The sequence below is a fragment of the Protopterus annectens genome, chromosome 2.part0, assembly GCF_019279795.1.
Source record: "Protopterus annectens isolate FY-2018-M chromosome 2.part0, PAN1.0, whole genome shotgun sequence".
Taxonomy (NCBI): Eukaryota; Metazoa; Chordata; order Ceratodontiformes; family Protopteridae; genus Protopterus; species Protopterus annectens.
Genome location: NC_056728.1, coordinates 863,450,144 through 863,466,550, shown reverse-complemented (window position 1 = coordinate 863,466,550; position 16,407 = coordinate 863,450,144). Strand labels below are relative to the sequence as shown.

Sequence of the window (16,407 nt, the reverse complement as noted above, 5' to 3'; positions counted from 1 at the left end):
ACAACTATCCGTGAGAAAAGAAGGGACAAGCCTAAGCGACTGCAGAGCTATAAACCTATGGCTGAGATACCTTAAATACTGCACACAAATTACTCAAAAAAGAATGACAGTTTATGAAACTGATGTTAGGGTTTTATCAGTGAGGCAAGCGCATGTAATAGTCTTGCTTTTCTTTGGTAGTTTTCTTTCTCCTTGGGTCCTCCCCACAGAACATTTTTACACACAATAAACTCTGTAGGCCTTTCTGGTAGAGCATTGTATCCTTCAACTCTTCTTGATGCATAAAGTTAGAGAACATGGAAACACTAGGCCCAAAAATGAAAAATATGACTTCTATGTATAAAAATATCTTCATCTCCACATAGAGAAACATACACACACACACACACACACACACACACACACACACAGATTTCTAAAAATATCAACTATACCATTATTGGCTCAGCCTTTCCAGTGCAAATACTTCAATTTCTTTTTTCTGTATCTACTTGGAAAAACAAGGGTGAAAAGAGAGGTGGGGGACAGCTACAAAAGTGAACAGTGCTGTTGCTTGCAGACTAAAATAATTTCAGCATATATCTTTTATAGAGCTGTACAAAAATGAGGGTTATTTGTTCCCTTTAAAATATTTACAAAAATATATAACATTATGTTAACTGCCGCTCCTCACTTCTACTTGTATTGCTAACTTGCTTCACTAGATAACTGGTAAACAAATGATTATTAATACACTTTTCTAAAACTAAGCAGTTCAGCATTATGAAAATGTACATTATTTTACATACAAGCCCTTGTGCAATACTTGAGACACTGATGTCTTGCTGCAGAATATATTCTTCCCTGGGAAAAGAACTGCCAAGATGAAGTACATTTCTTTATGTGAAATCTGGCAGAAACCTCTTGCAGTCCATTTCACTCAGGGATAGCTCCTGCATGTTAACAGCTCTCAGACAGAATTTAAGCAGTTTTGGTTTTGGCCAAATAAGGCAAAGAATGAAAATGCAGTCCTTGCACCTGATGCAGTACATAACATTTCAGGCAGAAAAGTCACTGCCCAGTCTTCAGTACCACAACAGTATATGTGTGCACTGCAGCAAAGAACTGTCAACACAGTAAGAGCTGAGTTAATGTGGCACACTGTTAACGGCCATTTTTGTCTCCTGTTAACATCATGGGCAGAATCTAGTTACTTGAACTGTCAGCCGATTTTGAGGAAACAGTTGTAACAAAACCACATAGGAAGCCAGTTTCAATTCCTTCATACTCCTAGGCCACTTCTGATGATGTCAACTTTCTGAGTAAGGTCTTTAAAAGATGGCCGGTAAGCTGGGTCATTGTTCCAGCACTCCATCATGACAGGATATATCTGCACAGATGCAAAGATACAATTATTACAAGGAAAATAAACAATTTAAGTGGATGAATGAATAACATTTTGTTTTCTATACAGTTAGTGTTAGAAAAAGAAATTAATCACAAAGCTCAAGGTCTGAAAACAGTTTACCCTTCTCTGTATTTGCTAACATAAAATACGCTTCTAGATGTTTTTAACCATCTAAACTCTGCATTTTCAGATACTTTTATAAGATCTCGTGGCTGCATTGCTGGCTTGAGAGAAAATGCTGTAAGCTTAAAAAAATGCAAACTTAAGCAAAGGGGCAAATAAAATATGCTAAACACTAATGACTTGTCTTAACATTCTAAACCATCAGTGTGCAGCAATTATTTGCTAACTTTGAGACAAAGAAGTTTTCACTATACCAGTTCTTCACCTGATACACATTTACCTAATCAGCCCAGGAGTGGGAGGAGCTAGCTTAGGGGGTGCTACTGACAATAGGAGGCTGACATTTGCTTGTCAATTCCCAAGGATGAAGATGATGATGATCCACCACAGAAGTGCCCGAGGATGGGCAGATGCTGCGACTCCAAAGCACTGGAAGTTGAACTTGCTAGCAGAGATTACATTTGTACTGAAAAAAGAAGTTATGTATTCACCATAACGTTCCATGTGAGTTATTCATCTCGTTTTCATTTTACAGATGGGTTCAGAGCCAATCCTCAGCTCCGTGTCAGCCTACTACAAAGCTCGTGGTCTTCAGACAGCTCGAGGCCAAGTCCCTGTCCCATGATGCACCTTGAGTTACCTCAGATCTGGTTTGCTGCATCTAATAATAATACCATGTGCCATTCTATCATTCTTTGGGAGAAAATCCATAGAAAGACTGAGCAACCAGGATAAAAACTAGTATCTCGGTCCTTGAAAAACCCTGGCAGGAGTAGGAAGGTGGGAAGTAAGAATGAAGGTGAGATGAACAACTCAATTCACATGGAACGTTATGGTGAGTACATAACTTCTTTATGTGAAGTTGTTCTATCTCGCCGTTGATTCTTACAGATGGGTAGCGCCCCAAGCACCATCTTTCTCGGGTGCCTCACGGGAGTATGTTTTTCAATACAGCAGAACCAAAGCAGGCCCTGTCCCTGGAGGCTTTGTCAACTTTGTAATGAGTGATAAAGGTATGAGGTCTTGACCAAGTGTCTGCTGCACAAATGCTGTCTATAGAAAGCCTAGAAGAAAAGACAGAAGATGTGGACACTGCTCTGGTAGAATGAGCCTTAATTTTGTGCTGTAAGGGTAAGCTGGCAGCTGAATAAGTGAAGGTGATACAATCAGATAACCATCTAGATAGTGTTGCTTTTGCCACTGGCATACCTTTCCTAGAATCTGAGAAGGAAACAAAAAGTTGTTCTGATTTTCTGAACTCTTTTGTTCTATCCAGGTAAAATCTGAGCCATCTATGAACATCAAGTTTGTGCAGCATATACTCTAAGTTGTTGGTATGTTTGGGGAAGAACACTGGTAACTCTATGATCTGATTGAGGTTAACTTCAGTACAAACTTTAGGTAAAAATGATGGATTTGTTCGCAGGGAAACTCAAATAAGGAGGCTTTATGGACTAGGCTTGTAGCTCTGATATTCTACAGGCAGATGTGATGGCTACTAAAAAGATAGTCTTCCAAGACAAATATTTCAAATCATATGTGGAAGCTGGATCGAAATGTGAGAGGATAATGCGAGAAAGCATAAAATTTAGGTTCCATGGGGTATAAAGGGATTTCACAGGTGGTCTGAGATGGAAGGTCTTTTTGGGAAAGGCTTTAGATAGCTTGTGTGACATTATGTTCAATCCTTCAAAGCCAAGGTGAAAATTAGAAATGGTGGCCAGCCGTACCCGAACTGTAGCTGCCGCAGCTCCTTTATTGAAAAGCATAGTCAAAAATTCTAATATTGAGGAAATGAGGGCTTGATAGGGATCAATGTTAGTTTGAGAAGCCCATATAGAAAATCTTCTCCATTTGCTAAGGTACAATTTTCTAGTGGAGGACTTCTGAGAAGATATCAAAATATGCTGGGTTTTGTTTGAGAGGTTATAGAACCTGGCTATGTTGGGAATTGGAGCAGCCAAGCTGTCAATTTCAAGAACTGAAGAGAGGGATGAAGAGCCCCCGACGAATGCGTCAGAAGGTCTGGAATTGGGTCCAGGATCCAAGGCTCTTCCAACAGATGAAGTCGAAGGAAGGGGAACCAAATCTGATGAGGCCAATGAGGGGCTATTAGAATGATGGTCCTTGCAAGGGCTTTTGCTTTCTGTAGCACTTTGGGTATCAAGGGAATTGGTGGGAATGCATAGAGACCTGGAGGCCAATCGTGTACGAGTGCGTCCCTTGGGGCTTCTCCCAGAGGGGGAATCTGGGCAAAGTAACTTCAACATTTTGTGTTCATGTGGGAGGCAAAAAAGGTCGCAGCAAGGCTGGCCCCACCTGTGGAATATTCTTTCCGCTATCTCTTTTTTGAGGGACCACTCATGAGGCAACAAAATTGCCCTGCTGAGTTTGTCTGCAATCATGCTGGATTTCCCCAGGATGTGCGTTGCTATCAGAAAGTGCTAGCTGGATGTAGCCCACTGCCATACTCTTAGAGCCTCGAAACAAAGGGGGTAGGACCTGGTTTCTCCTTGTTTGTTCAAGTACCAGACCACTGACATGTCCGTCTGAATCGCAAATGTCCCCAGAGGGAGAAAGACCTGAAAGTACTGCAATGCCAAAAGTATCGATCTGATCTCTAGGACACTGATATGCAGATGTGTCTCCTGTTCGGTTCATGTGCCTTGGGCTGTTCTTCCCTGAAAATGCCCACCCCACCCTATCAGGGAAGCGTCCGTGGTCACTGTGGCCACTGGTGAGGGTAGGATAAAAGGATGACCTATCGTTACATGAAGACAGGTCAACCACCACCGAAGGTCCTTTTTGCAAGTGTTTGTGATAATTATGAGATGAGACATTGGGAACTCTTGGTAAGACCATTGAGTGAATAGTAGCCATTATAGAATCCACATGTACATGCGGACCCAGCAGTATTGTTAATATTGCAGCTGCCATCATGCCCAACAACTTTAGCACTTCTGAAGCTGGAGCCTTGTTTCTGGATATGATGATGTGGACCTGCTGACGAAGTAGTAAAACTCTTTCTACTGGAAGTTTTAAAGTGGTGGTGGTGTCCAATTCTGCTCCGATAAAAACTATATGTTGCGATGGCGACAAGGCAGATTTTTCTGAATTTATGGTAATGCCCAGATGATTGCAGAGAGAAAGAGTGGTGTCCTTGGCTTGTATTAGCTGATGATTGGTGGTGGCAGTGAGGAGCCAATCGTCTAAGCACGGAAACACCTGGAATCCTAAATGCCTCAGGTGATCCATGACCACTGCCATACATTTGGTGAACACTCTGGGGGCTGTAGTGAGACCAAACCGCAGGGCTAGAAAAGTACAGTTGTGTACACTTACCATAAATGTAGATGTTCGAGTGTATTCACTGTTGCAGTCATTACATTTGGGTAATCTGCTGGCAGGTTGCCCTCAGTCGGCCTGATTAACAAAGTTCTGGGACCTGCGTCGGTTGCTGTCCCTTCTTCCATGACGTCAGGTCATCAGGGGTATAAAACATGCAGTTGATGCCATTTTCATCAGTTTTTCTTGCCCCAGATGTCAGGTGCCCCCCAAATGGGGAGCAATATATATATATATATATATATATATATATATATATATATATATACACATATAATTTAGAACACAAACAATATACCTCCAATCAAAAGCAAATACACCAAAAAGGCTTTTAAGCATATTAAAAGAAAGAAGAGGTACAGTAGGAGAGAAAACAGGAGGCTAGTGGGTGGGTAACCAGGACTGCAACAGTGAATACACTCAAACATCTACATTTATGGTAAGTGTATACAACTGTACTATGTTCTTCGTGTTTCACTGTTGCAGTCATTACATTTGGGTAGATTCCCAAAGCTATGGTTGGAAGGATGGATTTATACAGAATTAGGAGCAGCTATAAGGCCCTGCAGGACGGCAGTGGCAAAGCCAGCTCTGGATTTAGAGAAGAGAGGTAAATGGTAATGTTTGGTGAACGTATGAACTGAGCTCCAGGTAGCAGCTTCTAGAATGTCTCTGGTAGGAACCACTCTGAGAAAGGCTGCAGAAATAGATGCAGCCCTGGTGGAATGAGATCTGATCCCCTTGGGGATAGGTTTACCATGGTGCACATAGCAGAAACTAATACAATGGCTTATCCATTTAGAAATAGTCTGCTTTGAAATAGGTTTTCCCTCTGCCCCTGTAGCAAAAGCCACCAATAGTTGCTCAGATTTTCTTACAGGTTTTGTCCTGTTTAAGTAGAATCTAAGTTGTCTGTGCACATCCAATGAATGCAGAATCCGCTCACCCTTGTTCTGTGGATTGGGAAAGAAAGTTGGCAGATGAATGGTCTGATTAAGAGCCACACTGGATACCACCTTAGGCATGAAAGATGGACTGGTCCTGAGAGCCACCCTGTCCGGATGAAAAATAATGAAAGGCTCCACTGCCATAAGAGCCTGTAATTCTGAAATCCGTCAAGCTGAAGTAACTGCTAAAAGAAAAGCTGTTTTCCGGGAGAGAAATTTTAAATCTGCACAAGCAGCTGGCTCAAAAGTAGGTAGAGTGAGTTTTTCCAAAACAAAATTGAGGTCCCATGCAGGAGCTGGTGCTCTCCTGGGAGGTCTTACATTTTTGGCCCCTCTGAGGTACTGGCTTTAGCAGAAAATGAGAAAAGAGGGGAGGCTCTGTGTTATAATGAGCTGAAATGGCAGAAGCATGGATTTTTTTTTTTTAGAAGAAAAAGATAGGCCTTTGTGAAACATCCCAGTTAAATATTGCAGAATCTGAGGAATATTGGGTATGGCTGTGCTTATTCCTTGTGCGTGGCTCCAGGCACAGAATCTTTTTCATTTGTCCGCATAAGATTTTCTAGTACTAGGGCTTCTAGCCTCCAAAATGACATCCATCACAGGTCTGCTGAGAGATGTAACTGGTGAAATTAGTTGATTAGCCATGCTGCAAGATTCAGAGTTTGAAGCTGAGTGTGCAGAATTTGACAGTTCTGCTGAGACAGTAGGTAAGGTGTCAGAGGCAGGTACCACGGAGGAAGGTGTGACATATTGCATAGAAGCGGTTACCAGTGTTGGCGAGGCCAATCTGGAGCAATCAGTATCACTTTTTGGTTTTTCCTGTCTGACTTTTAGTAAGACCTTGGACAGCAGAGGCAGAGGAGGAAAGGCAAAGACTAGATAGGTTTTTCCAGCTGAAGGACAGAGCATCCATTTTCCAAGCTTTTTTTTGTGATGAATTCTTGTGCAGAATTTGTCCAACTGATGATTCTGGGGTGAGGCAAAAAGATCTATGTCTGGGCTCCCCCATTTGTATGTCAACATGCTGAAGATTTGTGGATCCAGTTTCCATTCGTGTGGGTCCATAAGATTTCTGCCAGAGTATTTTGCTTTCCTGGCAGGAATTGAGCTTGTAGATGTATTTGATAAATCAAGGCCGTGTTCCACAATGCCATGACTAGTCTGCAAAGGTGGTAGAATGGGTACCCACCTGCTTGTTTATGTACCACATGACTGTGGTATTGTCTGTCTTTATCAGTAGTTGTCCTGGATGAAGGTAGTCCTTGAAGGCTGTCAGAGCATTCTGTACAGCTAGCATTTCTTTCTGGTTGATATGTAGGTGCATTTGATATGGGCTCCATTGGCCCTGAATGCATCTCCCTGCCAGATGCACCCCCACGCATAATCTGATGCGTCTGTAGTCAGGGATTGAGCGGCAGGGGGTAGAGTGAATGACAGTCCCTTGTTTTGGTGGCAGGCTTCTACCCACCATAGGAACTCTAGCTGCAGGCAAGGAATGATAGGAATCATTGTTTCCAGGTTGTGACAATGTTGACTCCATAAGCTTTTTAGGTACCAATGAAGTTTCCTCATATGCAGTCTTACATATGGAATTATTAGGATGCAGGAGGCCATGAACCCCAAGGCCTGCAAAATTTGTCTTGCAGATAGCTGGGTTTTTGTGGCCACCTGTTTGAAGTCAGTCATCAATTGAATTTATTTTTCTGGCATAAGGTAGGTCCATCTGGGCAGTTGTATTCAAGCTTGCACCCAGGAATGTAATTATTTGAGAGGGTACCATTTGTGATTTCTTTTCGTTTATGGTGTACCCTAGACAAGTTAGTAGTCTTTTTACAAACACCAGATGTTTTAGAAGAGTGTCCTTGTTTTCTGCCTGAATTAGACAATCGTCCAGGTAAGGATAAATTTGAATGTTTCTTTGTCGGCAAAATGCAATTACTGGTGCCAGGCACTTTGTGAAGACCCTGGGCGCAGTACATAAGCCAAAGGGCAGTGCAGAGAACTCGTAATGCAAATAGCCTGCTTTGAGGCGGAGGTATCTTCTGCAAAATTCCCTGATTGGGACATGCAGGTAAGCCTCTTTTAAGTCTAGAGTTACCAACCAGGCATCCTTGGCTACCATAGGCAGTAACTGTTGTAGAGTCAGCATCTTGAATTTTGGAATGTCCAGAAATGTATTTAGAATGGCTAAGTCCAAAATTGGACGCCATGATTTGTCTTTTCTGTGTACCAGGAAAGTCTTGAATAAAAACCTTGTCCCTTTTCCTTTTCTGGCACTGGTTAAATAGCCCCCATATTCATGAGGGACATAACTTGTTTCTGGGCCTCTGCCCACTGATTTGGAGGCAGATCTGGCCATCTGTTTGGGATTGGCAAAGTGTGGAAATGAAATCTGTATCCCTGGGATACTATATTTAAAACCCACTTGTCCTGGGTAATTAATTGCCAGTTTCGTGCACGAAGTGCCAGTTTTCCCCCCAAAGGGGCGGTCAAAAGATAAGTGCTTGGTGATTGCAGTGGAAAGTCATTGAGATTGTTTACCGTAGGAAGGTTCCTTGTTACTTCCAGATTTGGAGGTGGAGGCACCCCATTGTTTTGTTCTACAAGTACCTGGTGACTGAAACCTGGAGCCTTTGGAATGTCTGGGTTTGACCAAAGCGGCTCCGGTGGGTACTGGAAAGGAATACCAAAAGCTGCAGATAAATAGTAAATGAAACCAAAGTTCGTTGAGAAAAAACACCTTTATAGATAACAACAAACAGCAAAGCTTTCGGGTAGAACCCTTTCTCAATACCATTACAAGAAATAAAAAAACAATAGGTTTAAATACAAGCCACAATATCACATGACATGCAGCCCAAAAAATCATGTGACAATATACATAAAATTAAAAGCATATAAAATATGCATAAAACAGTATTTTAAATCATCATCAAATACTAATACATACATATAACAATCAAATAATGCATCAAAAAAGTACATCATAAAAATTTAGCAATACAATCTGGTTTGTTGCAGTTTAGTAAGAATGGGTTTCAGTGTAACCATAGAATTTAGTCCTGGAAGGTGATCGGCAGCTAGTCTAAGTATCCATTCATATTCCTTAATCTCAAGCAAATTATTGCTACCCCACCTCTTAAACTTGTATGTACTATATCTATAACTCTGAATCTAAACCTATGGTCAGAACCACATGCACTTATGTGTTTGAATAAAGCATTCCTGTCATTTGCTCTTCTAACCTCAGATTTATGTTCAATAATGCGTTCTTTCAGCTTTCTGGTCATTTTCCCCACATAGAAGGCGGAACATAGAACACAGGTTGCCAAATAAATCACATTAGTAGTAGTACAAGTTGCTAAAAGATCAAATTTATAAATTTTGCCAGTTGGGTGTTTGAACACATTACTCTCAATACTAATAATATCAGAGCAACAAGTACAGTTCATACAGCAAAAGGTACCTGATTTAGAAAAAGTGGGACGATAGAAACTTGTGTTAAAATCTTTATAGCATAATTTGCTTTTCAATGTTCTCATATTCCTATATCAGAAATACGGTCTATCACCCAAAACAGCCTTGACATCAGCAGATGCCATTAATATAACCCAATTTCTCTCTATAATCTGCTTAACAAGATGTGTCCTAATGTTGTAAGAAGTAATGTATCTAATTTTAAAATCTTTATGTTCTGGTTTACTCCAAGTAAGATTAGATTCATCATTTAGCAAAAAAATTGGTTTAAGTTTTGTGCTTCTGTCAGCTATAATTTTAGTTTTCACATCCAATAAAAATTTTGGATCATATCCACTATTCATAAAGTCTTCAGCCATTTCATCAAGCTGTGCACCAAAACATATCTCATCTGTGTTCAACCTACTAACTCTACTGAATTGTGATGTTACTATACCTTTAAAGACATGAGGGGCGTGCATGCTAGTGTTATGTATATATCTACCAGCATAAACTTCCTTTTTATGGACACTGGTGTGAAGGGACCCTTCTAATAATTGTATTTTTACATCAAGAAAGGCTATTGCATGGTCTGAAAAGTCCATTTTGAACTTTAGAAAGTTTGTGGTTGTATTCAAATAATCTACAAATTCAACCAGTTGAGACGAAGACCCTTTCCAAATCATGAAACAATTGTCTACAAAACGTTGATAAAAACATACACAATGATTCAAAGAGTTTTCCTACTAATAATATACGTTTTCTCCCACTGATGTAGTACCAAATTTGCATAAGTATTGGCTACTGAAGTGCCCATGGCTACACCAGTCAATTGCAGGTATAGTTGTTCATCAAATAAAAATATATTATTAGTTAAGACTATATCCAAAAGAAAACATATATTCTCTGTGTGTCTTGCTGTCATCGACGCTTGTGAGGTTAAAAATTCCCTTATAGATTCAATGCCATATTAATTCGGTATGACCGTAAATAAAGATGAAATATTCAAAGTTACAAATAAAAAATCACCTTGGTTTTAGGGAAGTAACATTTAAATCATTATACCAACATCGTAGTTTAGGTATAACATCTATATTATCTCTCAGAACATTAGTGCATTGTAATAAAAATAGGTCTCATAGGTTTTAGACTTATTCCATTTCTTTAATGTTCCTTGTCCCATAATTCCACAACTTTATGGTCTTCCAAAAATACATAAGTCAATGCATGACCCACCTATGAGACCTATAGTGTCTGGTGGTGGTTGGCTTACGGAGCCAATTTCAATCTATCTACAGAAACGGTTACAACCTTTTTTATTACAATGCACTAATGTTCTGAGAGATACTATAGATTTTATATCTAAACTACGATGTTGGTATAATAATTTAAATGTTACTTCCCTAAACCAAGGTGATATTTCATCTTTATTTACGGTCATACCGAATGAATGAATAAGGGAATTTTTAACCTCACAAGCGTCGATGACAGCAAGACACATAGAGAATATATGTTTTCTTTTGGATATAGTCTTAACTAATAAGATATTTTTATTTGATGAACAACTATACCTGCAACTGACTGGTGTAGCCATGGGCACTTCAGTAGCCAATACTTATGCAAATTTGGTACTACATCAGTGGGAGAAAACGTATATTATTAGTTGTAAAAACTCTTTGAATCATTGTGTATGTTTTTATCAACGTTTTGTAGACGATTGTTTTATGATTTGGAAAGGATCCTCATCTCAACTGGTTGAATTTGTAGATTATTTGAATACAACCACAAACTTTCTAAAGTTCAAAATGGACTTTTCAGACCATGCAATAGCCTTTCTTGATGTAAAAATACAATTATTAGAAGGGTCCCTTCACACCAATGTCCATAAAAAGGAAGTTTATGCTGGTAGATATATACATAACACTAGCATGCACACCCCTCATGTCTTTAAAGGTATAGTAACATCACAATTCAGTAGAGTTAGTAGGTTGAACACAGATGTGATATGTTTTGGTGCACAGCTTGATGAAATGGCTGAAGACTTTATGAATAGTGGATAAGATCCAAAATTTTTATTGGATGTGAAAACTAAGATTATAGCTGACAGAAGCACAAAACTTAAACCAATTTTTTTGCTAAATGATGAATCTAATCTTACTTGGAGTAAACCAGAACATAAAGATTTTAAAATTAGATACATTACTTCTTATAACATTAGGACACATCTTGTTAAGCAGATTAGAGAGAGAAATTGGGTTATATTAATGGCATCTGCTGATGTCAAGGCTGTTTTGGGTGACAGACCATATTTCTCATATAGGAATATGAGAACATTGAAAAGCAAATTATGCTATAAAGATTTTAACACAAGGTTTCCATCATCCCACTTTTTCTAAATCAGGTACCTTTTGCTGTATGAACTGTACTTGTTGCTCTGACATTATTGGCATTGAGAGTAATGTGTTTAAACACCCGAAAACTGGCAAAATTTATAAATTTGATCTTTTAGCAACTTGTACTACTACTAATGTGATTTATTTGGCAACCTGTGTTCTATGTTCTGCCTTCTATGTGGGGAAAACGACCAGGAAGCTGAAAGAACGCATTATTGAACATAAATCTGAGGTTAGAAGAGCAAATGACAAGAATGCTTTATGCAAACACATAAGTGCATGTGGTTCTGACCATAGGTTTAGATTCAGAGTTATAGATATAGTACATACAAGTTTAAGAGGTGGGGATAGCAATAATTTGCTTGAGATTAAGGAATATGAATGGATACTTAAACTAGCTGCCGATCACCTTCCAGGGCTAAATTCTATGGTTACACTGAAACCCATTCTTACTAAACTGCAACAAATCAGATTGTATTGTTAGATTTTTATGATGTACTTTTTTGATGCATTATTTGATTGTTATATGTATGTATTAGCATTTGATGATGATTTAAAATACTGTTTTATGCATATTTTACATGCTTTTAATTTTATGTACATTGTCACATGATTTTTTGGGCTGCATGTCATGTGATATTTTGGCTTGTATTTAAACCTGTTTTTTTATTTCTTGTAATAGTATTGAGAAAGAGTTCTACCCGAAAGCTTTGCTGTTTGTTATCTACTTTGGTTTCGGGTACTGGAAAGGACCAGTTCTTAGTAGGCCAGTGCCTACTGAACCTGGGTGGCTGCACTTGTAGGAAATCTTTTACAGTTTGCATAGATTTAGCTTTATCTTCCATCTTTTTCAAAACTTCTTCTGACTTATTACCAAATAGACTGTCCTGTTGTAAAAGAGCATCCAACAATTTTGCTTTAACATGATCAGGCAGATTTTGCTCCTTGAGCCAAGCATGCCTCATCACAGATTCAGTTACAGTGGCCCTGCAAGAGGCCTCCAAGGAATCAAAACCACATTGCAAAGTATGCTTTCCAACTTGTTCAGCTGAATGCAATAAATCCTGCAACTCTATTTTCCACACAGTCAGAAACCAACATCATTTTCTGTTTAAGTAAGCCCATGACATGCTGCTGATATTTAAGCATATGAAATTGACAATTTAAAGCCCTGAATGCCAAGGTTGCAGACGTGTAAACCGTCTTACCCCATCTATCCAGCACCCTGGAGTCTCTATCAGAAGGGGTAGGATTTTTAGCAGTAGCAGCCTTAATGCCCTTGGGACCCTGAGAAATTGTTTCAGGGTCAGCAGTAGGGTTTTTAAAGAGGAATTTGTGGGAGTCAGGAACCCTGTAATATCTGTCTGGCTTACTAGGAGCTGGAGGCAGGGAATCAGGAGCCATGCTGGATTCTGAGAAAACATCAACAATGTCTAGAACAGGAGGTATAGCCAAAGGCCTATGCTGAGGAACAAGAAGGAAATCCCTAAGCCTCTTTTTAGATTCTGAGAAATCCTGACTCTCCCAGTGAAAGTGTTCCCTTAGGGTATGCAAAGTTTCTCCAAAAGAAAAATTCTCAGGAGGAGAAGCAGAAGGGATGGAATCTTCTGCATCAGAGTCCTCATAAGGTGGAATAGATAATTCCTGATCAGAAGAGGAATCAGAAGAAATAGAAACCTGATCTGATGATTCACAGTCAGTGCCTTGCCTAGGCCTTTTAGCAGGAGGAGAATGGGTACCCCTGATCAAGGTAATGAAATCCTCAGCCATTTTGATAATTTGTTTTTTAGGCATAGGGGCCTGTGCACATGGTCCAAGCTTCAGTTTTTTAGACGTAGAAGTTGATTTTGGCCTTAGTTTTGAAGATGGCGTCAGTTTAATATACAAATCTTTAGGCCTGAAAACACCCTCAAAAGCCGGTTCCTGCTAAGTGGCTCTGGACCCATCTAAGATAGAGACATCATCGGGTTCAATACTTAAAGTGTCTCGTGGCATACCGGACTCCGAATGGGTCTTAGTAGAGGCTTGCAAATCAAAAGTAGCGCGCATCAGGGGCTGCGAAAGCACCTCACTGAGTTCCGGCGAACCGGCGACTGGCTTAGGAGAAGCTTCGTCATCGGTTTTGGACCTCGACAGTCTGTCTCTGTCTTTTTCTTTGCATTTTTTAGGTATTCCGGTAGTCGGATTGCTAACCGACGACATTTCTGGATAGTTAAATCTTGAGCCAAAATATTTTGATGCAAAAATAAACCGACGCTTAATAGTGCGTTGATTAAATTTAGCACAAAACCGACAGCAAGGCACGTTGTGGTCAGGGCCTAGGCAAGGAATACAGTACAAATGAAAATCCTTATGAGGTATTTGCTTCCCACAAGTAATACAATTATTAACTTTTACTAACATCGGTAAGGAGCAAGAAAAAGTTTCCCCAATGGGGTACTTAGCTTTAGGTTGAAGACTTTGGTTCTGAAACTCGAAAATGAAAATTTCAGGAGTCGGCCAACTGGCACTTGCGAACTGCTTCTGCTTCGGGCACGGCACGGCAAGAAAGACGGATGTAAATGGCGTCGGCTGCATATTTTACACCCCTGATGACCTGACGTCATGGAAGAAGGGACAGCAACCGATGCAGGACCCAAGACTTTGTTAATCAGGCCGACTGAGGACAACCTGCCAAGCAGATTACCCAAATGTAATGACTGCAACAGTGAAACACAAAAAACATATGGTAATGATTAGCTCCCAGCCAGAAGCGCAGATAATCCCTGAATCGTCTGGCCATTTTTATATGGTAGTATGCATCCTGTAGATCTATTGAGCACATCCAATTGTCTTTCCCTAAGAAGGGAAGTATCGACTGAAACGTGACCATACGGAACTTTTCTTTCTTGACAGATCTGTTTAGTCTGCTGAGGTCCAAAATAGGCCTCTAGTCCCATCTTTTTTGGAACTAAAAAGAATCTTGAATAAGTTCCAGATCATGTCTGGTCTGCTGGGACTGGTTGGATTACTCTTTCTTAGCAACGCTTGGACCTCTACTGTTGCTTGTTCCCTGTAACTGGGTGGAATGTCCGTGATTTTGGTTGTCAATTGATGAGGAGAGGCAAAAGGAATGAAATATCCTCTGGAAACTATACTTTGTACCCTGTTGTTGTTTATTTTGAGGCAGGCGTCTGGATACAAAGATAAGCGACCCCTGACTGCCTCCAGAGCAGGACAGTTGGGCCATCTTTCAGGAGCGCTGGTACGGCTTCCCAAAGAACTGGTCTCCGTCGCCCTAGTTTTGCAGACCCCCTCTGCCGCGAGGGCAGTGTCTTCCATTATTGCCCCCTCCTCTGCCCCTGGAGGGGGGGAGGTTTACCACATGCATCCAGAAAGGCTCCTTGGGCTTTTCAGAACCACATCTTTCCTCTCTTTTGCCCTTTGGGGTAGGGACTGGTAGGGGTGGAAAAACAGACTCCAGCAGACAGAGTCTTTCCTTCCTGCTCACACCTGGTCAAAGTTTCCTTAACTTTGGGCCTGAAAAGGGACGAGCCATCAAAAGGGATGTTGACAAAGGATGACTTAAACGGCTCCATGAAGGAAGACAAGCACATCCAGGAATGTCTCCTGAGAGCAATTCCTGTACTCGCTGCCCTACTTGTTCTATCAGTTGCATATGAAATGAGACGTATGGACAAGTTCACTATGGAATTGAGGGTAGCAAGCTGGGAAGCGACTCTCTGAAGCTCCTGCAGCTACTGTACCCTGAACAATATCTCCAAGCTCTTATAGGAAGTCTCTTTGTACTCTCATAAAATGTGTGAGATAGTTCAGTGAAAGCATGGCAAAAGTCGCTGAACTGTATTGTGTGGTTCCCGTATCTATCCATGATCCTACAGTCTCTGTTAGGAGGATGGACAGAGGAAGAAGTTTCTGACATCTCCTTTTAGGTGGCCGCCGCCACCACCATGGCATCAACTGGTACTCCTTTGGTGAGGAAAGACTTATCCTGAGGGGCAGAAATACATTTATTAGGCCTCCTAGGGACAGGCTCTATGGTGTCTGGAGACTCCCACCCCCTTCGTGAGACCAGTTCCATGAGCTCATTGAAGGGAGGAAACACCCAAGAGGTGGAGGGTTGAGACCCAAAAGCCTTCAGGAGAACAGACTCATCTTCAGTAGGGTTGGTTGACTTCCAGCCGCCCCTCTGCCTAAGGATTTCTAATATCTCAGCAAATGAGATATCTTCAGAGGGGGACCATGGGGACCCCTTCTGATTCATCTAAATGATGTCGGACGTGAGACTCCTGTGGGGAGTCTAGGTGCTTCCTCTTGCAGATTCTCTTCCTGGGAACCTCATCAGTCGGAACTTCTGGTGAAGTCTCAGAAGAGCAGGGGCCACCCAGTGGGGCTTCCTGAGGCTCACGGTCTCTACGCTTCGACAGGATCTGTGAGGCAGACATGGACACAGGCGCTTTTGGGGAGGAGGTAGTCGGATCTGAAGTTGTTGATGTCTTGGGAGACATCACTCTCCTCATGGCTTCAAAGGGACCTCTGGATCTGAAGAAGCCACCAATCCCCTCGGCACTGGAAAAGTGGGCTCCAAACCAGAGGTAGGAGCTGAACTCATCTGAGCCGAGGCCCCGAGAGGCAAAGTCAGAACTGACAAGTCAGTCTGACTATCCTCCTTTGACCAGACTGGAGAGTATCGGCTCATAGACTCCTCGATAGGTGCCGAGGAAGTCCAAGTAAATGGAAGTGATGGAACTGG

At 41.1% G+C, this 16,407-nt stretch overlaps 1 protein-coding gene across 1 annotated transcript in view; it reads right to left on the bottom strand.

Moving 5' to 3' along the window:
* Positions 1–638: 638 nt before the first annotated feature.
* Positions 639–16,407, bottom strand: part of JAK2 (Janus kinase 2) — a 2,444,284-nt gene continuing 2,428,515 nt past the window's right edge. The window contains exon 29 of the mRNA XM_044060357.1: positions 639–1,369. Coding sequence (XP_043916292.1) covers positions 1,262–1,369 — 108 coding nt within the window. The 3' untranslated portion in view covers positions 639–1,261. The remainder of the gene's footprint in view (positions 1,370–16,407) is intronic.